The 26,084-nt window shown below is 47.2% G+C and overlaps 1 protein-coding gene across 3 annotated transcripts in view; it reads left to right on the top strand.

Annotated features, from left to right (window-relative positions):
- CUNH20orf194 (chromosome unknown C20orf194 homolog) overlaps positions 1–26,084 on the top strand; it is a 173,810-nt gene that overhangs the window by 125,157 nt on the left and 22,569 nt on the right. For all 3 annotated transcript variants that reach the window (XM_033185811.1, XM_033185812.1, XM_033185813.1), the window contains exons 24-29: positions 619–720; positions 991–1,108; positions 5,035–5,123; positions 7,354–7,512; positions 13,660–13,785; positions 16,789–16,826. In XM_033185811.1, the coding sequence (XP_033041702.1) occupies positions 619–720; positions 991–1,108; positions 5,035–5,123; positions 7,354–7,512; positions 13,660–13,785; positions 16,789–16,826 (632 nt within the window). The remainder of the gene's footprint in view (positions 1–618; positions 721–990; positions 1,109–5,034; positions 5,124–7,353; positions 7,513–13,659; positions 13,786–16,788; positions 16,827–26,084) is intronic.

The raw sequence follows: 26,084 nt of genomic DNA on the forward strand, positions 1-26,084 counted from the left end.
CCCAAAGTGCTGGGATTACAGGCTTGAGCCACCGCGCCCGGCCAAGGGCTTCTTTAAAAAAAAAAAAAAAGAAAGAAAAAGGTCGGGCACAGTGGTTCACGCCTGTAATCCCAGGACTTTGGGAGGCCGAGGTGGTGGATCACCTGAGGTCAGGAGTTCAAGACCAACCTGGCCAACAAGGTGATACCTCATCTCTTCTAAAAATACAAAAACTAGCCGGTCGTGGTGGTATGCGCCTGTAATCTCAGCTGCTCAGAAGGCTGAGGCTGGAGAATCTCTGGAACCTGGGAGGCAGAGGTTGCAATGAGCCAAGATTGTGCCACTGCATTCCAGCCTGGGTGACAGAGCGAGACTCTGTCTCAAAAAAAGAAAAAAGAGAAGTAAAATCACCAAGAATCAGAAACTCATGGTATTATCAAGGGATTTCAGGCCAGCCTTTCTATGTGGACGTACCTGTCATCATGCACTAACACCTCATTTTGTTTAAGTCTGAAATGGGTGTTTTGGAAGAGGTGACTCTGTCACTGGGCTCTGGCTTGAAAACATCAGAACCAGTTTTGTAAAGTGTATGTGCTAAAGGAAGATGGACTTCTAATCTGTGAGCTTTTGTTATTCCAGGCACTCCAGTGCACAGAAGCTCTTCAGTGCCCTGAGCCAGCCTGCTGGGGAGAAACGGAGTTCCCTAAAGTTACTCTCAGCCAAACTCCCAGAGCTGGACTGGTAAGCTCTGGTTCTGTTTATAGATGTTTAATATTCTGGCTTTTGAAATGTCAGAAACCTCAATGTTGGTCCTTTTAGCTCCTTTTTCTTGTAATTTCTTAGAGATCACTGTAAAATGTCCCAGAAACACACTGTACACAATTTTAGTCTCTAGAGAGAATCTCTCCAAGGTTTATTTTTCAGCAATTAAGTAAAAACTTTTTCATGTGAGTCGTCACCTTCAGGAAAGGCTAGGATGGTAACATAATAGCATTGTCTTTGTGTTTTTAGGTTTCTCCAGCATTTCACCATCAGCAGCATTAGCCAGGAACCTGTGATGAGGACCCATCTTCCTGTCCTGCTGCAGCAAGCTGAAGTCAACCCTACTCACAGAGTAGAAAATGACAAGGTAGAGGAGCTCACCAGATATGTTGGGAATTCACAGGAAGATAATCTTGAGAGCCTGCCCTGGATCTTTTGTGTCAGTTAACAACAAGAACTCAGATAGAGTCCCTGTTACAGGACTCTCCACTTCCTTGGATCCTGAAATGTAATGATACACATGCAACCTACTGTATACAATGTCTGTGTCAGGTGTCTACATTTACCCTGGCCAAGCCTCATGACAGTGACAAAACCCTGGCATTTTGCCGTACCCTCCCCTGGCCTCTCAAGAACGTTTAAACTCCTACTCAGTGCTTTCATGCTATCAGCTCTTCCTGATTGTGACAGGAACTTACCTGGCAGTGGTTGACACATTGTGCTTAATACAGGGAAGGGCACCCATGTTATTCAGGCCTTGCCAGAATCAGCAGAGTAAAGTAATACTTTATAAACACTATCTTCCCCAGAGTGGAGTTTTGTTTGTTTGTTTGTTTTGGTTTTTTTGTTGTTGTTGCCCAGGGTGGAGTGCACTGGCGTGATCTTGGCTCACTGCAGCCTCCGCCTCCTGGGCTCAAGTGATTCTCCCGACTCAGACTCCTGAGTAGCTGGGATTACAGGCATGCATCACCACGTCTGGCTAATTTTTGTATTTTTAGTAGAGACAGGGTTTCACCATGTTGACCAGGCTGGTCTCGAACTCCTGACCTCAGGTGATCCGCCCACCCCAGCCTCCCAAGTGCTGGGATTACAGGTGTGAGCCACTGTGCCCAGCCCCCAGAGTGGATTTTAATCTACTCCTGCCTCACACTTTCCTCCTCTTGACCCCTTCCCACCGTTCCTTCAGAACCCTAAGTCTCTTTTTTTTTTTTTGAGACAGAATCTCACTCTGTTGGCCAGGCGGGAGTGCAGTGGCTTGATCTTGGCTCACTGCACCCTCCGCCTCCCAGGTTCAAGGGATTTTCCTGCCTCAGCATCGCGAGTAGCCAGGATTACAGACACGCACCCCCACGCCCGGCTAACTTTTTGTATTTTTAGTAGAGATGGGGTTTCACCATGTTAGCCAGGATGGTCTTTTTTTCTTTTCTTTTCTTTTTTTTTTTTTTTGAGTCTTGCTTTGTCACCTAGGCTGGAGTGCAATGGCACGCTCTGCAACCTCCGCCACCTGGGTTTAAGCAATTCTCCTGCATCGGCTTCTCAAGTAGCTGGAACTTCAGGTACCTGCCACCATACCCTGTTAATTTTTTGTATTTTTAATAGAGATGGGGTTTCACCATGTTGGCCAGGATGGTCTCAAACTCCTGACCTCAAGTGATCCACCTGCCTCGGCCTCCCAAAGTGCTGGGATTACAGGCAGGAGCCACCATGCCCAGCCTTTTTTTTTTTTTTTTTGAAATCGAGTCTCGCTCTGTTGCCCAGGCTGGAGTGCAGTGGCCCGATCTCGGCTCACTGCAACCTCTGCCTCCCAGGTTCAAGTGATTCTCCAGCCTCAGCCTCCCCAGTAGCTGGGATTACAGGCATGTGCCACCAAGCCCAGCTAATTTTTGTATTTTTAGTAGAGTCAGAGTTTCACCATGTTGCCAGGCTGGTCTTGATCTCCTTACTTCAAGTGATCTGCCTGCCTCGGCCTCCCAAAGTGCTGGGTTTACAGACATGAGCCACTGCGCCCAGCCTAGAACCATAAGTCTTAATAGGCTCAAAGAGGGCATTTATTTCCATGTGAGTCTAGAAGATACTCAGCTGCAAAAGGAAATAAAACCACTAAGCAATGAGAAACGTCATTTTTTTCCCTAAGGCAAGAGTGTAAAGCATCTGAAAATACCTACTTGTTATGTTTTATTCAGAAGTGCAATATATATATTTATATTTTATTCAAAGGTGCTTGGCCGGGCGGGATGGCTCATGCCTGTAATCCCAGCACTTTGGGAGGTTGAGGCAGGTGGATCATCTAAGGTCAGGAGTTCAAGACCAGCCTGACCAACAAGGTGAAACCCCGTCTCTACTAAAAATACAAAAATTAGCCAGGCATGGTGGCAGGTGCCTGTAGTCCCAGCTCCTTGGGAAGCCAAGACAGGAGAGTTGTGTGAACCCGTGAAGCAGAGGTTGTAGTAAGCTGAGATCGCATCACTGCACTCCAGCCTGGGCAATAGAGCGAGACTCCATCGCAAAAAAAAAAAAAAATAATGCTTTTGGACTGGCCTTAAAGTAAAAACATGTCTGGCTTTATGTACATGTGCTGTAATTTGAGGGGCTGAGACCTGGGCACAGGAATAGGAACGAAGACAGGGAAAGCTGGATGGGAGGAGGATAAACATGGAGTACTGCCTGAGGGGTAGAAAGGGGTACGGTGTAGAGGCCCTGGTCAGAGGGAACAAGAGACAGCTTCTGGGTCCTACAAAAGAAGAGGGATTCACGGCCGTCTTCTCTGTGCTGATGTGGGTAGCTCAAGTGATGAGTGCTTCCAGGCTTAGCTTTAGCATATTTGTGACTGGGCCTGTCCCAGTGAGTCTTGTGTATTGTGAAATAAAACTTACAGGCTGGGTGTGGTGGCTCACGCCTCTAATCCCAGCACTTTGGGAGGCCAAGGCGGGTGGATCACGAGGTCAAGAGATGGAGACCATCCTGGCCAACATGGTGAAACCCCGTCTGTACTAAAAATACAAAAAATTAGCTGGGCATGGTGGTCGGTACCTGTAGTCCCAGCTACTCAGGAGGCTGAGGCAGGAGAATCACTTGAACCCGGGAGGCAGAGGTTGCAGTGAGCCAAAATTGCACACTGCACTCCAACCTGACAGCAGAGGGAGACTCCATCTCAAAAAAAAGAAAAAAAACTTACAGAGGCACTTGCCACGCCAAGTCATTTATATAGACCTCCCTCGGTGATTACATGGTTCCTGTCCTCACCTGCCTGATGCCTCCTTTTTCGGTGAATTTCTTAAGTTGCTTTGGAATATCTACCTAAAAGGGGACCTATTTTCCTGTGGGTGTATAATAAAGTTAGGACAGTTCAGCCTGGCCACTCTTCTCCTCTTCTAGAATCACAGGTGTTTCACACACACAGTGAGTTAAGACTTAGTCCCGGTCGGCCAGACGCGGCGGCTCATGCCTGTAAGTCCAGCACTTTGGGAGGCCAAGGTCAGTGGATCACCCGAGGTCAGGAGTTTGAGACCAGTCTGGCCAACATGGTGAAACCCTGTCTCTACTAAAAATACAAAAATGAGCCAGGTGTGGTAGCACATGCCTGTAATCCCAGCTACTTGGGAGGCTGAGGCAGGAGACTCTCTTGAACCCAGGAGGTGGAGGTTGTAGTAAGCTGAGATCACGCCACAGCACTTCAGCCTGGGCAACAGAGTGAGACTGCATCTCAAAAAAAAAAACTTAGCCCTGCTTAGCCCTGACCATGTGACTTAGAGGGCACAGGCAACCAGGCAGAAGCATCCCCAGCACCAGTCTCCTGTCCTCTGCCCTAGTTTACCACACCAGTGTAGCCTGGGGCATTTTTGTCCCAGACCTCCTTTCTGCCCAGTGTTTTCCTAAGAAATGTTACTACTGGGGAGAAAAGTCATAATATGCCTGAATGTCTGCTTTACAGAAGAGATCTGTGGTCTCAAGCAGGTAGGTCCTTTAATGCATTGTATTTTAACTAATCTATTCACAATCTGCTCTAATTAGTGTTACTACTCTAGTAAAAATTAGACTAGTAACACTACATTTTATATGGTATTTGCTACGTGCCAAGCACTGTTCTAAACACTTTGCTTATGTTAACCCAGTTAATCCTCACACCCACTTTATAATGTAGGTTCTGTCATTGGCCAAAGGTCACAGAGTTAGTGAGAGGTCATACTGAAGTTCAGACCCACAATGCTTGGCACCAGAAGTCAGTTCTCTTAACCTCTTCTTACACAATGCAATGCAGTTGAATTGCAAACCTATGACTTTTTCTTCATGTAGGTAATTATCAGCATTGTAACCGGCCTCCCAGGCTGTCACGCTAGCGAGCTCTGTGCTTTTCTGGTCACTCTGCATAAAGAATATGGCAGGTTAGTATGGCTGCTGCCTTTGCTTTGGGGAAAGGGATTCTAACTTGGGCCTGCCTAGGCATTGGAAAACCTTAGACATGTACTGGCCTTGGTGGGACTGGTATCAGCACGGTAGTCAGCCATTCATTTAATATGCTCTACTGAGCACTTCCTGTATGCCAGGCACTGGTCTGAGTATGAGAGAATACATTGATGAACAAACAGACTTGAAAATCTCTGCCCTTAATGGAGCTTACATTCTAGTTTGGGAAGACAGACAGATAAGGAAAAGTATATTAACTAGTGAAAAGTTCTATGGAGAAAATAAAGCAGAGAAGGGGCCGGGTTCTGTGGCTCACACCTGTAATCCCAGCACTTTGGGAGGCAGAAGTGGGTGGATCACCTGAGCCCAGGAATTTGAGACCAGCCTTGACAACATGGTGAAACCTACAAAAATTAGCTGAATGTGGTGGCACGCACCTATAGTCCCAGCTACTCGGGAGGCTGAGGTGGGAGAATCACTTGAACCCAGGAGGGCGAGGCTGCAGTGAGATGAGATTGCGCCACTGCATCCCAGCCTGGGCAACAGAGTGAGACTCTGATTAAAAAACAAAACAACAGAAAATAGAGCAGGGAAGGTTATAGGAAGTGCAGGGCTGGAAGTGGGGTTCCAGTTTTCTGTTTTTTTTTTGGAGATAGAGTCTCTCTCTGTCACCCAAACTCGGGTACAGTGGCACAATCATAGTTCGCTGTAGCCTCAAACTCCTGGGTCAAATTATCCTCCCACCTCACCCTCCCAAGTAGGCAGGACTACAGGTGTGCACCATCACACCCAACTAATTTTTTAAAAATTTTTTAGAGATGGGGTTTTGCTATGTTGTCCAGGCTCGTCTCAAACTCCTGAGCTCAAGTGATCCTCCCACCTCATTCTACAAAGTAGCTGAGAATACAGGCACATGTTACTATGTGCCTTAGATTCCAATTTGAAATTGGGTGGTCTGGGAAAACTTCACTAAGGAGGTGACATTTGAGCAAAGACATTAAGGAATAAACCATGTGGCTACTGGGGGAGAGCATTGTAGCAGCAGGTCAAGCAAGTGCAGAGGCCTGGGAGTGATCAGCAGGGAAATTCAGGGTCATGATGGTTATAAAAACTTAGGAGCTGGTGGATGTCATGATCCTTCCATGAGCACAAGGAGACTGCCTGAGTTCAGATGCAGCTGGAACAGGTTGGCCCAGGTGAAATCAGGAAAATCATTCATCCTTCACTTCCACCTGGCTGTCAGATTACTAAACAACCCTTGCTGATTGAACCAGGCGTTTAATATCTAGTCAGCCTACCCCAAAGTAAGGCATCCTGCAGGAGGCCATAAAGAAATTTAGAAGCCTGAAATTGCATAGAGTCAGCAGTTTAGGATGAGATACTATGGGGAATGGGGAGGCAGATTACAGAGCGATGCTCAGGAAATATGGGACCTCATTTATGAAGTACTAAATGTCTAACCAGTTCCTCGTGTCTAGTGTTTTTGTTCTATAAACATTCTGAATTATTCACCCTGCCCATTTCTTTTTTTTTTTTTTTTTTTTTTTTGAGATGGAGTTTCACTCTTGTTGCCCAGGCTGGAGTGCAGTGGTGTGATCTTGGCTCACTGCAGCACCCACCTCCCGGGTTCAAGCGATTCTCCTGCCTCAGCCTCCCAAGTAGCTGGGATTACAAGCATGCGCCACCACACCCTGCCCATTTTATATTTTTAGTAGAGATAGGGTTTCTCCAAGACCAGTTGGTCAGGCTGGTCTTGAACTCCCGACTTCAGGTGATCCGCCCGCCTCGGCCTCCCAAAGTGCTGGGATTACAGGCATGAGCCACCATGCCCGGCCAGCCCTGCCCATTTCTTATTCTTAGCAAGAGACTAACTGAAGCCATCTTTTGCATGGTCCTTCAGAAAGTGACTGCCTGGTCAGAAGGAGTCTTACCTTTGATGTCTGTTGTTCAAGTACTTACCTGACCATTTTTCCTGTGGCAAGGGGTTTCCTATCAAAAGCCCCAGTGACAGTGGTTTCAGGATACTGGGCTTCCAACCCATCCAGTGCCCTCTGCCTTTTTTCTGTGAGGCCAGGATGGCTTTCTCCTGAATGGATTCACTGGGCAGAATGGCTTTAGGAGTCACAGTCACATTTGAATCCATGGCTGAACATATGGGGCCAGGTCATCAGGGGGCCCCCATTCTGAGGTTACATTTTCCCTTTCCAGATGGATGGTGTATCGCCAAATCATGGACAGCTCCGAATGTTTTCATGCTGCACACTTCCAGAGATACCTTTCCAGTGCTCTGGAGGCCCAGCAGAACCGCTCTGCCCGCCAGTCAGCCTACATCCGCAAGAAGACCAGACTGCTGGTGGTGTTACAAGGGTGAGCATTGGAAGTCTCCTGGGAACGGTCAAATCAGGGTGACGACCTTGCCATTACTCTTATTTTATGTGTAACAAACCTGAAGCCCAGAACAGACTCCACATACGTGAACAGTGTCTGCACTACAGGGAAGCCTTAAGTGAGCAATGACCCTATGGCCTATAGGCTAATATAGCTTGCACACAAGTTTTAAGTTTGGATTTAACATCATCGTATCCCCACAAGATGGGGAATTAGGGAACCTGGCAAGATTCACTGGTAATTCTTGGCACAGTAGTGGTCCCTAAGTTTTCCTTCATCATCTAAATAAGGGAGCTTCTTCTGTTTCAGTTCTCCCTCTTGTGGAATTGCAGAGATGACCCTCATACTCTGCAGGCTCCAGCCTCACCATGACCTGGATGACTGGCCCAGGAGTGTTTACTGGGACTTTCAGTGAGGTGTGGGAATATTCATGTTGGGTAAGAAGCTCCTCTTTCATGGCTGTGTGCAGAACTGTAATTATAGGCTGCCTAGCTCATGAAGTCTCTGTAAGCATGATTATTGTGAGTGTGCAACATAGGAGGGCAGGTTTGACAGAGCTTGTACCACTGCTGCAGGGGACCCTTGCTAAAAGGAGGTTCTCTTGACCTGTTCTAAGGCCTTTCAAGGAGGAGCCCCTCACAGACCCATCACCACCCCAGGCCCAGAGGGGAATGCGCAGTCAGGAAAACAGGAGCCGTGCTTTTCACTAGTGTCGTTATGGTTGGTAATAAAGAAGCTTTTGGCAGTTCTTACAAAGTGCTTTTGTGCTATGTTAGTGTTTGCAATTGGCTAGTTGTTTCCAGTAAAGAATGGCTCCCAATCCAAAGCCCCTTTTTGTGTCCTGGCTGTGATAATGGAAATTGGAGGAAAGCTAGGAGGGTGGTCTGAGGAAGGAGGCAGGTGGGACAGTGTACCCTAGCAGGCCATCTTTCCCTTTCGAGCCTTGTTCTCACACCTTGCCTCCAGCTTCCCTTCTATCAGCGCTTTTGTCCTGCTTGTGGGCTGAGGTCCTAGAAACCAGAGGAAGAGTCTGGGGTTGAAACCACTTGTTTTCTTTTGGTTTTCCATTGTTTCTACTCGTCAAAGGAATGGGTTGGCCCATCTGCTTCACCTCCTGCTCCCACCAGTTGAGAGTCACTGAGGGTGTGGAGCTGGAGATGAATTCAGCAGCTTGACAATGTGTAGGTGAGGTCATTTCCATCTTCTGTCTCTTCAGAGAGCATCACTGACTTCTTGTCTCTGACTTTACAAGTCTGCAAAAGCGTCAGCATTCCTGGCTGCTTCTAAACTACAGTGATAGTGTGACCAGCCCACTCTTTTTTTTTTTTTTTTTTTTGAGACGGAGTCTCGCTCTGTCGCCCGGGCTGGAGTGCAGTGGCCAGATCTCAGCTCACTGCAAGCTCCGCCTTCCGGGTTCACGCCATTCTCCTGCCTCAGCCTCCGGAGTAGCTGGGACTACAGGCGCCCGCCACCTCGCCCGGCTAGCTTTTTGTATTTTTTTAGTAGAGACGGGGTTTCACCGTGTTAGCCAGGATGGTCTCGATCTCCTGACCTCGTGATCCGGCCCGCCTCGGCCTCCCAAAGTACTGGGATTACAGACTTGAGCCACCGCGCCCGGCCAACCAGCCCACTCTTATACTGCAAACCCAGACTTTGCCTCATCACAGCCCCAGGATATGGGGACCTCTAGTCAATTTCCTAGAGGACTCCAGTCAGAATACCAGCTAAATGCTGTGGCTCTTCACTAAGACACTTTTCTTACCAGCTGGGCCCATGTAGCACCCTCCTTTATAGCATGTCCGTCGTCTTGGGACTGGGCCTTCATGCCCGTTATTTAGGTTGTTGGTGATGGGAGATCCTAGATGCTTCTCATATTAAGAATTGTATTCCTTGAATATGGCTTTCTTTTCTTTTTTTTCTTTTTTTTGAAATGGAGTCTTGCTCTGTCACCCAGGCTAGAGTGCGGTGGCGCAATCTCAGCTCACTGCAACCTCCACTTCCCAAGTTCAAGCAGTACTCCCACCTCAGCCTCCCAAGTAGCTGGGATTACAGGTACACGCCACCACACCCGGCTAATTTTCGTATTTTTTAGTAGAGATCAGATTTCACTATGTTGGCCAGGCTGGTCTCGAACTCCTGACCTCAGGTGATCCACCCACCTCAGCCTCCCAAAGTGCTGGGATTACAGGCTTGAGCCACCGCTCCTGGCCTTTTTTTTTTTTTTTTTGAGTTAGAGTCTCGCTCTGTCGTCCAGGCTGGAGTGCAATGGCATAATCTTGGCTCACTGCAACCTCCGCTTCCCAGGTTCAAGCAGTTCTTGTGCCTCAACCTCCCAAGTAGCTAGGATTACAGGCACTCACCACCACACCTGGCTAATTTTTATATTTTTAGTAGAGATGGAGTTTCACCATCTTGGTTAGGCTGGTCTTGAACTCCTGACCTCACGTGTTCCACCTGCCTTGGCCTCCCAGAGTGCTGGGATTATAGATGTGAGCCACCACGCCCAGTTTCTGGCCTTTGTTTTTAGAGATGGGTCTCCCTATGTTGCCCAGGCTGGTCTTGAACTCTTGAACTCAAGCAATCTTTGCACCTCAGCCTCCCAAAGTGTTGAGATTACGGACATGAGCCACCATGCCCGGCCTGGCTTTATTTTCATTTATAGCATTATTTGGGGAAACTTGTAATATGGGACAGAGATTTCTTTAGCCCTTAGAGTGGCCTGATGCCACTCAATTTAGTGAAGTGGTGGGGCAATATACTTAAACTTTGACATCAAGTGGAACTGTTAGTTGTTGTTTTAAAAATTGAATTTATGTATTTTAAAATGACAAAGTTTTAGAAATGGAGGACAGATTAGTGATTGACAGGGGTCAGAATGGGAGTGGAGAGCAGGAGGGAGGTGGGCGTGTTTATAAAAGGGCAACACAAGGGATCCTTGTGTATTGGAACTGTTTAGTATCCTGACCATGGTGATGGATATAAGAACCTACACAGGTTGTAAAACTGAATAGAACTTAATATACACACACACAAATATAAGTAAAACTGGAAAAATCTGAATTTTACAAAATTAATTTTAGAGAATATGAGGGGCTGTATTTATTTATACCCTGGAATATTATAAAATCATTCTCTAAAATTATCTACATTAAAAACAAAATTTGAAATTAATTAATGTAAAAACTTGTGCCCATTTAGATTGTAGGCTTAAATTGCAAACATAAGACTGAGCCCAAAGGAGACTTGAATAGATTATCTGTTGTTTCAGAGAAAAGAAAGTTAAGGTCCTGCTGGGTTTTTGTTTTGTTTTTATTTTTAATAAAGAAAATACTGACAGGAAGCAAACATGAAGAGACAATTTTTTGCCCTCATCATACAGTAGGGTCAGTTTAGCCCAAGTAGTCTAGTACAAGCTCTAGCCCAGGCGCCATGGCTCACACCTGTATCTCAACACTTTGGGAGGCCAAAGTGGGTGAATCACTTGAGCTCAGGAGTTTGAGAGCAGCCTGAGCAACATGATGAAACCCTGTCTCTACCAAAAATACAAAAAATTAGGTGGGTGTGGTGGTGCACACCTATGGTCCCAGCTACTCAGGAGGCTGAGGCAGGAGGATCGCTTGAGCCTGGGAGGCAGAGTTTGTGGTGAGCTGTGACCCTGCCACTGCACTCCAGCCTGGGCAACAGAGCAAGACTCTGTCTCAAAAAAAAAAAAAAAGAAAGAAAGACTCTAGTAACTTGAGTGTGGTGCTTCCTTCTGGGTGAGGGGTGCTCTTTCTGTCTGGAGCCCTCACCCAGGATGATTATGGGGCTGGGGAGGAAGGGAGGGTCTAGCAGGGATTCCCCTAATGGATAGAGTGAATGGCCCGGGGCATTCTTCTCTTGGGGCAGTGCCCAGATGCAGAGGTCTCATCAAGGAGACAGGGGCCTGTTTTTTACTGTAACCTTTTTCCATTAAGGTCAATGAAAATTAATGAAATGCTCTGAAAACCTAGAAATTCCCCAGCCACCCTCTCTAAGGGAAATCCTGTTATATTAAAATGACTCCTCAAGCATGACTTGTGAATCCTTTTCAGTTGTCCTTTGCTCCCCTAAGAAATGAGTCTGTACTGCTTACACTGAAGTCTCCTGTAGACTGTTTTATGTTTGCAATTTAAGCCTACAGTCTGAGTGAGCACATGTTTCACATTAACCCTAAGAGTTAAATCCATTAACTCCATTAAACACTGCCAGAGAGGGATGCGGGACAGCATGCACACGCCAGCCCTGCTTACCAGGCATGCTTCTGTATGGGCCTGGCAGTGCATGTTGTGGATTGGACTCTCCTGGCATCCAGGCCCAGCCAGGCACTCAGTGGAAAGAGCCCCATGTGGTCATATACACATGCCCAGGTAGGGGGAGAAGCCCTGAAGAAGAGAAGGCTGTGAGCAGAGGGCTGTCAGGCTCCCCTGGTGGAACTCTAGAACCTAGTACACCCCATTCTCTACTGAAGCCCTGCCAGCTGATCAGGACTCAGGAGAACCTGGGGTGGGGTGGGGTGGAGTATTGTAGTCTGCAAATAAAGCCAAGGGCCTTTTTACAGATGAGTTGTTCATAGGAACTCAAGAACAACTCAAGCAGGCTGTACCTGTCCACACCACCACCACTGGCTTCCAAAGGGCTCAAACTAAAGCAGGCCCATCTGATTAGATGGGCTGCCCATTAGGTTTGACTTTCTTCCATAGGAACAAACCTTTTGGTGATAGGCTGGATCAATCAGGAAAGAGTTCTCCTCTATTAGGTGAAGAGGCTAGGTCCACCTCTTGAAGTGGCCAGGGGCCTGCTTAGGGTTGAACATCCAGTTTATTCACCTACCCTCCTTTAGGCAGCAGAGATTACAGTACCACCTGACATTCTTATTATGGAGACAATAAAGAAATAAATGAGAAAATAGGGTATAAATAGCTGCTGATTGGGGCCTTGAAGAAACTTGGAAGAGGAGTCAGGGAATGCCAAGAAAGGAGCTGGATCACACTGGGTGTATGAAGTCAGAGGATGCCTCTCCATAAGATGCCTCCTGAGCAGAGACCTGAAGGGAGAGAGAACCACTCATGCAGATACCTGAGGAAAAGAACATTCCAGCCAGGGGAGCAAAGAATGCAGAGGTAGAAGTATGCCTGGCATGTTCAGAAAAGAGCCAGGAAACCAAAGTAGCTGGATTAGGGAAAGGGAAGTGATAGTAGATGAAATTCTTCGCTGCTCCGTAGGGGGTCAAATCATAGAGGGCTGCCTGGCATATTGTAAAGGCTTTGGCTTTCACACAGTGTGAGATGGAAGCCACCAGAGGGTTTTGAGCAGAGAAATGACATGATCTGACTCTGGGTTTAGCATATCCCTCTGGCATCTGTGTTGAAAACAGATCAGAGAGAGGCAAGGACAGAAGCAGCGACAGCTGGGAGGCTGATGGGGTGATCTAAGCAAGAGATTATAACAGTTTGGACCCAGTGGGAGTGTGGGGGTGTAAGCAGTGATCTCTTCTAGTTATATTTTGAAGACAGGAAAAAATGGAGTCAAAGGAGACCAAAAAAAAAATTCTTTGAGCCTAGCATCTGAAAGAGTAGAGTCCTTCTGCTGAAAAGGACAACGAGTTTGGAGTTTGGAGAGAGTTCCAGGCAGGAGATACCAGTGTGAGCTGTATTTGGCATGGATGAGTCTGCTGACCTGGATGGGTCCAGACGCACTCTCTTTCCTGTATGTTCTGAGACGTGGGAAGGAGAGAAAGGAGCTACTAAAGAAAATAGGCAAGTGGCAGGAGCTCCTAACTTGATTAGAAAACAGGCCTAAAGACACTAGGTCCCACCCTCAGAGCTCCAGGGTCACCTGCCGGCTTCCTTTTACCTCCAGAGCAGGGTGGTTCTTCCAGTCACTCTTGCACAGTTATGAGGACTAATGGAACTTAGGAATGTAGAAACACTGTAGATTCCAGGGGCTGCATGTCATGAAGTGGAGTGACACCAAGGGACCAGATTGCAGGCTCTTCCTTTTGGTTTTCTTTGCATCCTTGTTCAATCAGCCATTCGGGATTCCCCTCTTCCTCCACTTTGCAATGCCAGTCAGTAAACTAATCATTCCTTTTTTTACCTTCCCCAGCTACACAGATGTTATTGATGTTGTCCAGGCCCTGCAGACCCACCCAGACTCAAATGTCAAGGCCTCCTTCACCATTGGTGCCATCACAGCATGTGTGGAGCCCATGAGTTGCTACATGGAGCACAGGTAGATACAGGATATGGTGTGTAAGTGTACTGAAAGTAATTTGTTTCCACCCACCAGAAGGAGACAGATCTTTTGGAATGCGTTAGTTACCTTGTATGTAGTAAATGCTGTTCTTTTATTAGTGCTAGGTCCTCAATAGACTCCTTTGGACTTGTAGCCAAAGAAGAGAGAGGAATTATGGAAGACAAACTTAGCTTTTGTGAGGGAGAACTATTTCTGTTTAATAGTTAGTACATAGTAAGGACTTATGAAATATCTGCTAAATAAATGGGTGCTCCAACATGTATGTTCTAAATATTATTGAAAAATAACTTAAGGCCAGGTGCAGTGGCTCATACGTGTAATCCCAGCGCTTTGGGAGGCCAAGGCAGGCATATCACTTGAGGACGGGAGTTCGAGACCAGCCTGGCCAACCTGGCAAAATCCCATTTCTACTAAAAATACAAAAATTAATCAGGAGTGGTGGCGCACACCTGTAATCCCAGCTACTCAGGAGGCTGAGGCACAAAAATCGCTTGAACCCAGGAGGTGGAGGTTGCAGTGAGCTGCGATCATGCCACTGCACCCCAGCCTGGGTGACAGAGCAAGCAAGACTGTCTCAAAAAAAAATTTTTTTTCATAAGGCATAAAAGGACTGAAGTTGAGTATATAACCTATTTAAATATAGAAATAAGACTAAAATTGGGTGAACATGATTATGGAATATAAAAATTTAAGTAACAAAATCAGGCAGGGCACAGTGGCTCATGCCTATAATCTCAGCACACTTGGAAGATGGAAGGTTGGAGGATGCTTGAGCCCAGGAGTTCAAGAGCAGCCTGGGTAACATAGCAAGACCCCGTCTCTGCCAAAAAAAATAAATTAACCAGGTGTGGTAGTGAGCGCCTGTAGTCCCAGCTACTTGGGAGGCTGAGGCTGGAGGATTGCATGATGAGGCTGCAGTAAGCTGTGTTCATGCTACTGCACTCCAACCTGGGCAACAAAGTGAGATGCTATCTCAAAAAGGTGAGTTGACTTCCTTCACCAACTGAACAGTTGCTCCATTGTTTAAAAAAAATTTTTTTTTTTTTTTTGAGATGGAATTTCACTCTTGTTGTCCAGGCTGGAGTGCAATGGTGGCGTGATCTCAGCTTACTGCAGCCTCCACCTCCCAGGTTCAAGTGATTCTCTTGCCTCAGCCTCCCAATTAGCTGGGATTACAGGCATGCACCACCATGCCCAGCTGATTTTTTTGTATTTTTAGTAGAGACGCGGTTTCTCCATGTTGGTCAGGCTGGTCTCGAACTCCCAACCTCAGATGATCTGCCCACCTCAGCCTCCAAAAGTGTTGGGATTACAGGCTGTTTAAATTCTTTTAAGTAAAACTTTAAAAATTAAAATAAGTAAAGGAATGCTTACTGTGCAGCAGCCGTCTGTGGACTGTGAGCACAATGAAGTCAGTGAGTTCTGTTCTTGGGAGACTGTGGTGTGGCTGTATCTTCCCTTGTTCCAGCCCCTTTGACCCACGTATAGCACATGGGTTTTCCTCCTTGGAATTCTTCAGAAACTATGAGGGAGTCAGGTAAGGAAACAGGATCCACAGCCCAACCTGATATTCACCCAGCTCATCTACCAAATTTGGTTTCAAATGGTGTATGACTGGCTGTTGTCAGAAATCAAACAAAAGGATGAAGATTTGCTGCCACCAAGGAAATTCCAGGAGAGAAACTCCCCCAGCGTTGTGAACATCATTAATACCTGCCAGCTAGACCAACAGCCATTCAGAAGAGTGACTTCAGCCAGCATCCCAATTGTCAGGGAAGAAAACACAGGACCTCTGTGGTGCCAAACAGACCTGGGTCCCTGCCTTAGCCCTGCTGCCTCCCAGCTGCCTGTGAGACACTGGGCAAACTTAGTGTGTTGAGCCATCCTAAACCCACGCCTTTCATCTATTAGATACCTGAGGCACAGAGAGGACAGGACGACAGAGCAAGATCACGTTCGTGAACTGCCTACACAGTGCCTTGCTCACAGGAGGAACTCCATAAAAGGCAGCTATCCCCGTTAGTGTTAGCTTTCTTCCCTGAGGCAGGCCTTGTGATGTTTTAGGAGTTCTGAAGTCCTGTGAGAATATGAGTTTTTCTCTGGAGCCTACTGCAGTGCTACAGTTGTTAAGTAACTCACGCTTTGGATCAGTCACCCCCACCTCCTGCTTCACTTGTAATTCAGTCTCCTGCTTTTCATTCACCTTTTGAGTTAAGAAGGAGCCGGGCGCGATGGCTCAAGCCTGTAATCCCAGCACTTTGGGAGGCCGAGACGGGTGGATCACGAGGTCAGGAGATCGAGACCATCCTGGCTAACACGGTGAAACCCCGTCTCTACTAAAAACTACAAAAAAAACTAGCCGGGCGAGGTGGTGGCGCCTGTAGTCCCAGCTACCCGGGAGGCGGAGGCAGGAGAATGGCGTGAACCTGGGAGGAGGAGCTTGCAGTGAGCTGAGATCCGGCCACAGCACTCCAACCTGGGTGACAGAGCAAGACTCACCTTTTGAGACGTCTCAAAAAAAAAAAAAAAAGAAGAAGGAGATTAAAGGGGAATTGAGATTCTAGTGTGTACATAAAGAGAAGCATGGCAAAGTTGGTATTAAAGGCCCCTGGTAGAGTTAGATGAGTGTAATTCTTCTTTTCCCTTGAAATATCCACTTTACTCAAAAACATATGTCTTTCAAAAAAGACCAGCTCTTTCTCCATCTCCCATAGACCAAAGAGCTGGTCCTGGCCCCGGTATCCCTCTTCAACATTCCACTTAGAATTGGCCATGTAGGGACTTCTGTGGGGCTCCTGGCATGGGGAGCTTTGACGGAAAGCTGTGAAGTCCCATGGATATCCTTAGTGCTCAGTGCTGCTGCCACTTGCCTCATCATGTGAGTCAGTTTGCTTGTCAGTGATAGTATTTGTGTGGGAAATAATCAGTGACAACTCTGAGATGAATGGTTTTTAAATATTTCCCCCTTCTTCCCCCTAGATTTCTCTTTCCTAAATGTCTTGACCAGTGTTCACAAGGTAAGTAATATGCTTTATTTCCAGCTTGCATGCCTTGCAAGTTCAGTAGAATTCAGCAATAGACTTTTCTTCGTGCTCTTACCTACCATTCTGAAATCTAAAGCAAACAAAATTGGTCAGAAAAAACTTTGATATCTTTACTTGATAGGCACATTTCTTCTAAGAGCTTGTCTGTTTTTACTCTGTCGCCCAGGTTGGAGTGCAGTGGCGTGGTCTCGGCTCACTGCAACCTCTGCCTCCCAGGTTCAAGTGATTTCTCCTGCCTCAGTCTCCCAAGTAGCTGGGATTACAGGCGTGCACCACCACACCAGGCTAATTTTTGTATTTTTAATAGAGACAGGGTTTCACCATGTTGGCCAGGCTGGTCTCAAACTCCTGACCTCACAATCCGCCCGCCTCGACCTCCCAAAGTACTGGGATTACAGGCATGAGCCACCACGCCTGGCCTGAACTTGTCTCTTATGGCAACAAATTGCCACAGTAATACCTCTCCTTGAGCTGGGCTTAAGTCCACCCTGGCATTCCAGCTAATATTAGTGGGCTGAGTAGGTATTCCTAGCCTCTGGATCAGCAAGTTCTTGATTCACTTCTGCCCCAAGAGTGCCGAGTTTGGCCCAGCAGGACCTGTCTTTCTTAATACCCCCCACCCCCATGCACCCTGGAATTTTCCGCATTTCCTTGATAACATTGAGAAAAATTCACCCATCCTGCAGGTTGCATTCAACTTTGCAATGCCCTGCTACCTGGCAACCCTGGAATCAACACTTTCTAGTCATATTATCTGTGATGTTTGGAGGTCCAGAATAAATTCTGAATTCCCTGCAGTGGTGATGAAATGCTCATTGTTATTAGGAGACATGCCTGGGGTCTGGGCTTCCTGAGCTAGTCCATCAAGCAGAAATCAGATGCAAGAAAACAACTCAGTGTCCCCAGAACAGTTTCGCCCTGCTGATCGTACTGCCAGTCCACAGGGAGCGGAGACAACAGAGCATACCAAAGTTGTTGTCTTGGGAAACGGCTGAGCTCATGCTGCCCAGGGCATGCTGCCCGAAGGGAGGAATGTGTATATTGGGCTGCTGTACCAGGTGGTCTCAGGTCCAGCTTTTAGAGGCCCCTGTTACTTTCTAGGTACTGCACCTCAGAAACGGGATGAAATGGAGGTTGGCTAGGTCCATCCACAGTATCCACCCCAGGTAGATTAAGGAGAGTTTGTGGAGGTTGGGTCAATAGGATCTGGTGACAGACTAGATGTGGAGCATGCATTGCAAAAAGCGGTATCTAGGATGACTCCTAGGTTTCTAGCTTAGGCGATTAGGAAGGTTGGTGGTACCTGTCCTTGAGATAGAAAGCACAGGAGAAAACATAGGTCCAGGAGATAACCAAGGAGGGCTGTCTCATCCTAAGATACATATTTGGAAGTCATGGTCAAAGTTAATGGTATGTACTGTAGTCAGCCAGTATCCAGGTGTAGAGCTGAAAAGATCAGAAGGCTAGAGATGGGGTGAGGGCAGAGGTTCCAGGACACCAGAAGAGAAGCAGGGAAGAGCATTGCCTGAGACATTGAAGAAGGAGAAAAAGAGATCCACAATGTCTAATGCTGCGGAGACTTTGAGGGAAGGACAGAGAAAAGCCCACTGGCTCTGCAAGTGAGAAGGACCCTGATGACCTGAGTAGGGTGATCTGAGTGGAGAGGTGAGGGCTGAAGCCAGCTTCAAGTAGACCAGTGGCCAAGTGAGATACTGGAAGCCAGCAGGTGTGGATGATATTCTAGAGTGCTTGGGGCTATAAAAAGGAAGATGGCAGGCCGGGCATGGTGGCTCACGCCTGTAATCCCAGCACTTTTGGAGGCCGAGGCGGGCAGATCACGAGGTCAGGAGATCGAGACCATCCTGGCCAACATGGTGAAACCCCGTCTCTACTAAAAATACAAAAAAATTAGCCAGGCGTGGTGGCGGGTGCCTGTAGTCCCAGCTACTCAGGAGGCTGAGGCAGGAGAATGGCATGAACCTGGGAGGCGGAGCTTGTAGTGAGCTGAGACTGGGCCACTGCACTCCAGTCTGGGCAACAGAGTGAGACCCCATCTCAAAAAAAAAAAAGGAAGATGGCTAGAGGAGAATACTTCCAAGAATTGTCATTTCTGAATGATCAGCTCCTTCTTATTTGCTGACTGAGAAAGCCTGTGGACTGCAAGGAGATACTAGACTTGATAGAGGGGACCCCTGAGAAGGAAGGGGTGGGTCCAGAGATCAGACTGGAAGTGAAGATTGACTTAGAGAAGCAGTGTCCTCCTTGAGAAGAGCTTTAGTTGGAAGCAGGTGAAGTTGAGGAAGTGTTTGCCTAGGGGGCAGTACTGGCCATCAGGTGTACCTAGGACTTGCTGACCTGTCCAGCCTCAGGCCCTGCCTTATTCTTGTAAATGCTGGAGCCTTCTTTTCCTTTCAGAGCCCCTTGTCGACCATGTGATGATTGGCACCCTAGTGCACCTCAGTTCCTTGGCATTCTCCCTCAGTGTCCCCCTTCTTTTTTGCATGAAGAACAAGCACAGATGGTGGGGCTTCTCTGGCAGAGAGCCTTGGGGAAGTGTTCTGTCTTCATCATCATTGAATCAGGGGCAGCCCTGGGCTTGTCTCACAAGAGGAAAGCCCCTTTTAGTCTGAACCCTTTGAGGCCAAAACAGACTGTGTTCTCTCTGGCACTTGGTAGGCATGTTTCATTTATACTACCTTCCAACTCATTGTGCAAAGACAATGTGTGTTAAACTCTGTGCTTGTGTAGAGCTAAGGGTGTGATCAGATGAGGGCTGATCACCCTCAGGTCACATGTGCTGTTTTCGGAACTCCTCCAAGGGGGCTCATGGAGTGACGGTGCCTTGCTTCTGGGCCCATGGGACCCTGTGGACTGGCCTGACCAGACTTGCCGTGGACATGGGCTATCTGGGGAGGGAGGAGATAAAAGGCAAGTACTTCTTTTCTCTTAGGAGATTTGGTAGCTGGCTTGAAGGTGGGATCTGCCAGCAGTAGACAAACACTTCATGTCCTAAGGGAGCATATTGCCTCCCTTTGCTCCTATTCATGAGTCAGGCTACCTGATTCATAAGAGATTATTTTCCAGTTAGAAAAGGACTGTGTTAGCCGGGCGCAGTGGCTCAAGCCTGTAATCCCAGCACTTTGGGAGGCCGAGACGGGCAGATCACGAGGTCAGGAGATCGAGACCATCCTGGCTAACACTGTGAAACCCCGTCTCTACTAAAAAATACAAAAAACTAGCCGGGCGAGGTGGCGGGCACCTGTAGTCCCAGTTACTCCAAAGGCTGAGGCAGGAGAATGGCGTGAACCCGGGAGGCGGAGCTTGCAGTGAGCTGAGATCCGGCCACTGCACTCCAGCCCGGGCGACAGAGCGAGACTCCGTCTCAAAAAAAAAAAAAGAAAAGGACTGTGTTGCAGCCCCAAGACAATGTGTATTACAGAAATCAAAGGACTAAGAAACAACCTCAGTGCTTAAACAGCAAGCAAGACTCATTATAATGCTGGTGTGAAAGCAAAGTAGAGATACTTTACTGTCATGGCCTGCTTTTAAAAGCATCTGTAGATAGAAGAAGTCACCTTTGTTTTCTGCTGGGCTTCTGGAATGCTTTAGCCCAGACTGGGATGGTCAGCCAGACAATAGGGATGTTTCTCTGCTCTTGGGAATAGGATAGACCAGGCTGCCTGCTTGCTCATAGCCCAGACTGGTGAGACCTTGGTCAAATCTGGTTGTCCACTCCTTGATACAGAACAGAAGGAAGCTCCTGGCCCAAACAAGGTGGAACTGCTCACTGTGGCCTGTTCACCCTGTGCTTCAGATAACTGCTATACCTGCCTCACAGGTGGCATTTCCTCTTGGCAGCTGGCAGTTTACATAGTTGGCCTAAGGAATGCTGGGGATAATCCTCTTGCTTGTTTCCCTATAAAGCAAAGCCCCTTTTCTGTGCCCAGTTCCTGACCTAGAATCCCAACCCCACAAGGTTTGTCCATATGGTACGTGTGCAGCAGACAGGACTTTGTACAAGGTGTGTCTGTCAGAGACCCAGATCCCAGCCTTTTCTTGGGCAGGCCAGACCCGTGCTTGTGACCCTGGTGCACCACCACTTATATGGCCACATTTGCACTAGTCTGACTCCTTTGTTTCTTTTGCCCAAGCAGATACCAAACAGAGTCCTAACGTATTTATAGATCTTCCCTCAACCTTTGTTGGCTCTTCACTGCCAGAGACCCACCAGAGCTCTCCTTGCCTTCCACTCTGGGAATCTGGCAGGCCCTTTGTAGGATCCGGCTCCCACATCTGCCATCTCTAGAATGTGCTGAGCCTTCTAAATCCTGCTTGCTTCCCCCACTGTGCCACATTTTGGGCTTGGCCTCCTGACTTCGCCTTACTCAGTTTCCAGAGGCCCCACTTTCTGTTGCTGCACCAGGGCATGGGATTCTGGCATCAAGCTTTCCAGGCTGGCTTTGCTGCCTCATCTGCAGCCTCCATAGTGCACTGCAGAGTGACCTTTCCAAATGGCCATGCGAACACAGGTACCAAAGACTAGAGGCAGGGGCCCAGGGGTCCTGGAATCTGTCTTCAAACTATTGTTTGCCCCTCATGTAAATCACCAGTGTCACCTTGCTTAGAGGTTTTTCTGACACTGTTTTAGGAGTTTCATCTTAATGTGAAAGCTTCTTAACAGAAAGGGTATGTGAGGAACCCTTTTAAAATAGAATAAACAAGATGTTGATGAATTCTTCATTTGAATTGGTTTAGTTATGTGCTGTTACCACAACTAGGTCATCCACAAAGACTTTGAGGATAGAGGAGGTGGTGGTGGTGGTGGTGGTGGTGGTTGTTACAGAATATCTCTTTGTCACCCAGGCTGGAGTGCAGTGGTGCAATCTCAGCTCACTGCAACCTTTGGCGCCCGGGTTCAAGCGATTCTCCTGCCTCAGCCTCCTGAGTAGCTGGGATTACAGGTGCACACCACCACACCTGGCTGATTTTTGTATTTTTAGTAGAGATAGGGTTTCACCATGTTGGTCAGGCTGGTCTTGAACTCCTGACCTCGTGACCTGCCCACCTCGGCCTCCCAAAGTGCTAGGATTACAGGCGTGAGCCACCGTGCCCGGCCAGAAGTTTTTTGTTTTTGTTTTGAGAGGAGTTTCACCTTTGTTGCTCAGGCAGGAGTGCCATGGCGTGATCTTGGCTCACCACAACCTCTGCTTCCCTGGTTCAAGTGATTCTCCTGCCTTAGTCTCCCAAGTAGCTGGGAATTACAGGCACCTGTCACCACGCCTAGCTAATTTTTTGTATTTTTAGTAGAGACAGGGTTTTACTGTATTGACCAGGCTGGTCTCAAACTCCTGACTTCAGGTGATCCACCCACCTCAGCCTCCCAAAGTGCTGGGATTACAGGCATGAGCCACTGTGCCTGGCTGAGGATAGAGGTTTTGAATGCTTAAGAAAAGTGAGCTGAGCGCAGTGGCTCACATCTGTATTCCCAGCACTTCGCGAGGCCAAGGCAGGTGAATCACTTGAGCTGAGGAGTTCAAAACCAGCCTGGGCAACATGGCAAAACCCTGTCTCTACAAAGAATACAAAAATTACCTGGGTCTGGTAGCGCATTCCTGTAGTTCCAACTACTTGGGAGGCTAAAGTGGTAGGATCACTTGAGCCCCATAAGTGGAGGTTGCAGTGAACCAAGATCATGCCATTGTACTCGAGCCTTGGGTACTAGAGCAAGACTCTGTCTCAAAAAAAAAAAGAAAACGTGATTCTGTATATTCCTACATATTTGTATTTGCATGCCTAGACCATCTGAGGAAGTATACCCAAACACTAGTTATCAGTGGTTGCCTCCCAGAGGAGAATGAGCCCCAGGAGGATGAGGGAGGAAGAAAAAAAAAAAAAAATTTTTTTTTTTTTTTTTTTTTTTGAGATGGAGTGTCGCTCTGTCCCCCAGGCTGGAGTACAGTGGTGCAATCTTGGCTCATTGCAAGCTCCACCTCCGGAGTTCATGCCATTCTCCTGCCTCAGCCTCCCGAGTAGCTGGGACTACAGGCACTCACCACCACACCCAGCTAATTTTTTGTATATTTAGTAGAGACGGGGTTTCACTGTGTTAGCCAGGATGGTCTCGATCTCCTGACCTCATGATCCGCCCACCTTGGCCTCCCTAAGTGCTGGGGTTACAGGCATGAGCCACCATGCCCGGCCAAAATTTTTTACTTACAGATACCTAAGAAGAGTAGGTCTCATGTCTCGGAACCAAGGAATGGATCCAAAATGGTCCCTAAGCACTTAGGAAGCAGCTTCTGTGCTTAGTAGGCAAGCCCTAACTCCGGAAGGTCTTTGGCCCGAGGCACATAGCTTAACCTTTGTGTGGGCCCTTTCCTCATTGTCACAGGCAACCAACCATTGGCATGCGCTCTCCTAAGCCCTGTTCCCTGGTCTTCAATGGAATGCATCCAGTGGATGTGTAAGGTTAGATTCAGTCTTGAGAGTTTTGGGACACTTTTTTCATAGGTGTTATTGGTAAGAGGAAGGAAGAGACTAGAGGCAGGGGGTCAGGGGTCCTGGAATCTGCCTTCAAACTATTCCTTGCCCTCGTCTAAACCATGAGTGTAGCAGCCTTGGCTTGTGGAAATTGTATGACTTAGTTTCCCAGTGGTTGATATGGCCAGGACCCAATGTCACAGCCGCTGTCTGACAGGCCCCTCAATGTACAGGTAGAAGTCTAATTCTCAGGCTCTTGCTCAGCTGACAGTGCCGATGGTGGTAGTAGTGGTGATGATAGATTGTATTTCATGGATTTTTACTCTCTGTAGGCGCTATGATAAGCCTAGGTTTTATTGATAGCCTAGAGTGATGTATTATGGTTCCTGTCTTACAGAGGAAGATATTTGGTGTCAGAGAGAAAGTAGAGCAATTTGTCTAGAATCACCCATTAGTAATTAGCGGAACTCAAAATTCAAACTCAGGTTCGCCTGGCTCTAAATGCCTTAATATTTACATTATGCTAGCTTTTCCCATAGAGGAAGAAGATAAATAATACTAAGTCCAGGCCAGGCGCAGTGGCTCACACCTGTAATCCCAGCACTTTGGGAGGCCAAGGTGGGCAGGTCACGAGGTCAGGAGTTCAAGAGCAGCCTGACCAACATGGTGAAACCCTATCTCTACTAAAAATACAAAAATTAGCCAGGTGTGGTAGTGCGCACCTGTAATCCCAGCTACTCAGGAGGCTGAGGCAGGAGAATCGCTTGAACCTGGGAGGTGGAGGTTGCAACGAGCCGAGATCGTGCCATTGCACTCCAGCTTGGGCAACACAGTGAGACTAAAAAAAAAGAATATAAGTCCTATGTTTAAGTGCCATCTGTGTAATTCAAAAGAACTTTTTTCATTTTTTTTTTTTAGTTCAGAGAAGGGGAGAGAGCAGGGTGGCATGAGGGGAGGACTAGGATGGTAAGATGTTAAGAAAGATTTGAAGGAAGATGTAAACTTTACCAAAATTAAAAAGTAAAGGGGGTAAGTAGGGGGAAAAGGTGCAGAACAGTGTAATGTGCCACTACTTGTGGAAAAAATTATACTCAACACTTTTGTATCTACTCAGCAGATCTTCTGGAAGAAGAGGTAAGAATCTGATAACTGCAGTTGCCTCCAGGGAAGGGAATTTAGGTGTCTGGAGAGGAAAGGAATTATTTTCTCTGTGAACCCTTCTGATATAAATTAGATGTTTGTCACCTCCAAATCTCATGTTGAAACATAATCCCCAGTGTTGAAGGTGGGGCCTAGTGGGAGGTGTTTGGGTCATGGGGGCAGATCCCTCATGAATGGCTTGGTGCTGTCCTTGTGATAGTGAGTGAGTTCTTACTCTGAGTTCACAGGAGACCTGGTTGTTTAAAGGAGTGTGGCACCTTCCCCACTCCTTCTTGCTCCTGCCCTCACCACTGTGATGTGCTGGCTTCCAGGCCTTCTACCATGATCTTAAGCTTCCTGAGGCCTCCCCAGAAGCGGATGCCAGCACCATGCTTCCTGGAAAGCCTGCAGAACCTTTAGCCAATTAAGCCTCTTTTCTTTATAAATTGGCCTCAGGTTTTTCTTTACAGCAACCCCAAAATAGCCTAACACACTTTCTATATGTTGTGAGTTTTGCCCTCAGTAACTGAATACATCTAATTTTTTTAACTAAACACTTGACTGAAGTAAACAGTATCAGTATAGAGAGTCTTCATTACTGAATATTCATTACTTAGGATTCTGCAATTACAAGGTCACTTAGGAAAGCAGAAGTCTCCATTATTTAGAGATATTCACTTAAGAACTAATCGTTTATAAAACTACTCTCACTGGGCACGGTGGCTCATGCCTGTAATCACAGCACTTTGGGAGGCCGAGGCAGGCGGATCACCTGAAGTCGGGAGTTCGAGACCAGTCTGACCAACGTGGAGAAACCCCATCTCTACTAAAAAATGCAGAATTAGCCCAGCATGATGGTGGATGCCTGTAATCCCAGCTACTTGGGAGGCCGAGAGGCTGAGGCAAGGGAATCACTTGAACCCAGGAGGCAGAGGTTGTGGTGAGCTGAGATCGCACCATTGTACTCCAGCCTGGGCAACAAGAGCAAAATTCCATCTCAAAAAATAATAATAATAAATAATAATAAAACTACTCTCTATTAGTAAATGGGTTGGTGATGAGCATTGAATCTTTTTAAGTATAGAATTATAACACCTGTGAGAATTCTATTACAAAATAGAATATAAATGTTGAAAACTTATGTATGAAATTATATTTTACAAAAAATTAGCAGAGGAGAGATACTCTTTACATCTTTCAGAATGGGAGATTGATAAAGTTTAAAGCTATTAAATCAAGTTATAAAGGGTTAACTATACTCTTTAAAGATATAAAAGTGACCACTAGAGGAACTAAAATTGCTAATGAAGCTAGGTGCAGTGGCTCACGCCCACCGGTAATCCCACTTTAGAGGAGGCCAAGGTATGAGGGTCACTGGAGCCCAGGAGTTTGAGACCAGCCTAGGCAACAAAATGAGACCCCGTGTCTAAAAAAAAATCAAAAAATTAGCCAAGCGCCGGGCGCGGTGGCTCAAGCCTGTAATCCCAGCACTTTGGGAGGCCGAGACGGGCGGATCACGAGGTCAGGAGATCGAGACCATCCTGGCTAATACGGTGAAACCCTGTCTCTACTTAAAAATACAAAAAACTAGCCCGGCGACGAGGCGGGCGC

This window comes from Trachypithecus francoisi, unplaced genomic scaffold (assembly GCF_009764315.1).
Source record: "Trachypithecus francoisi isolate TF-2019V2 unplaced genomic scaffold, Tfra_2.0 Lachesis_group21, whole genome shotgun sequence".
In the NCBI taxonomy this organism is placed as follows: domain Eukaryota; kingdom Metazoa; phylum Chordata; class Mammalia; order Primates; family Cercopithecidae; genus Trachypithecus; species Trachypithecus francoisi.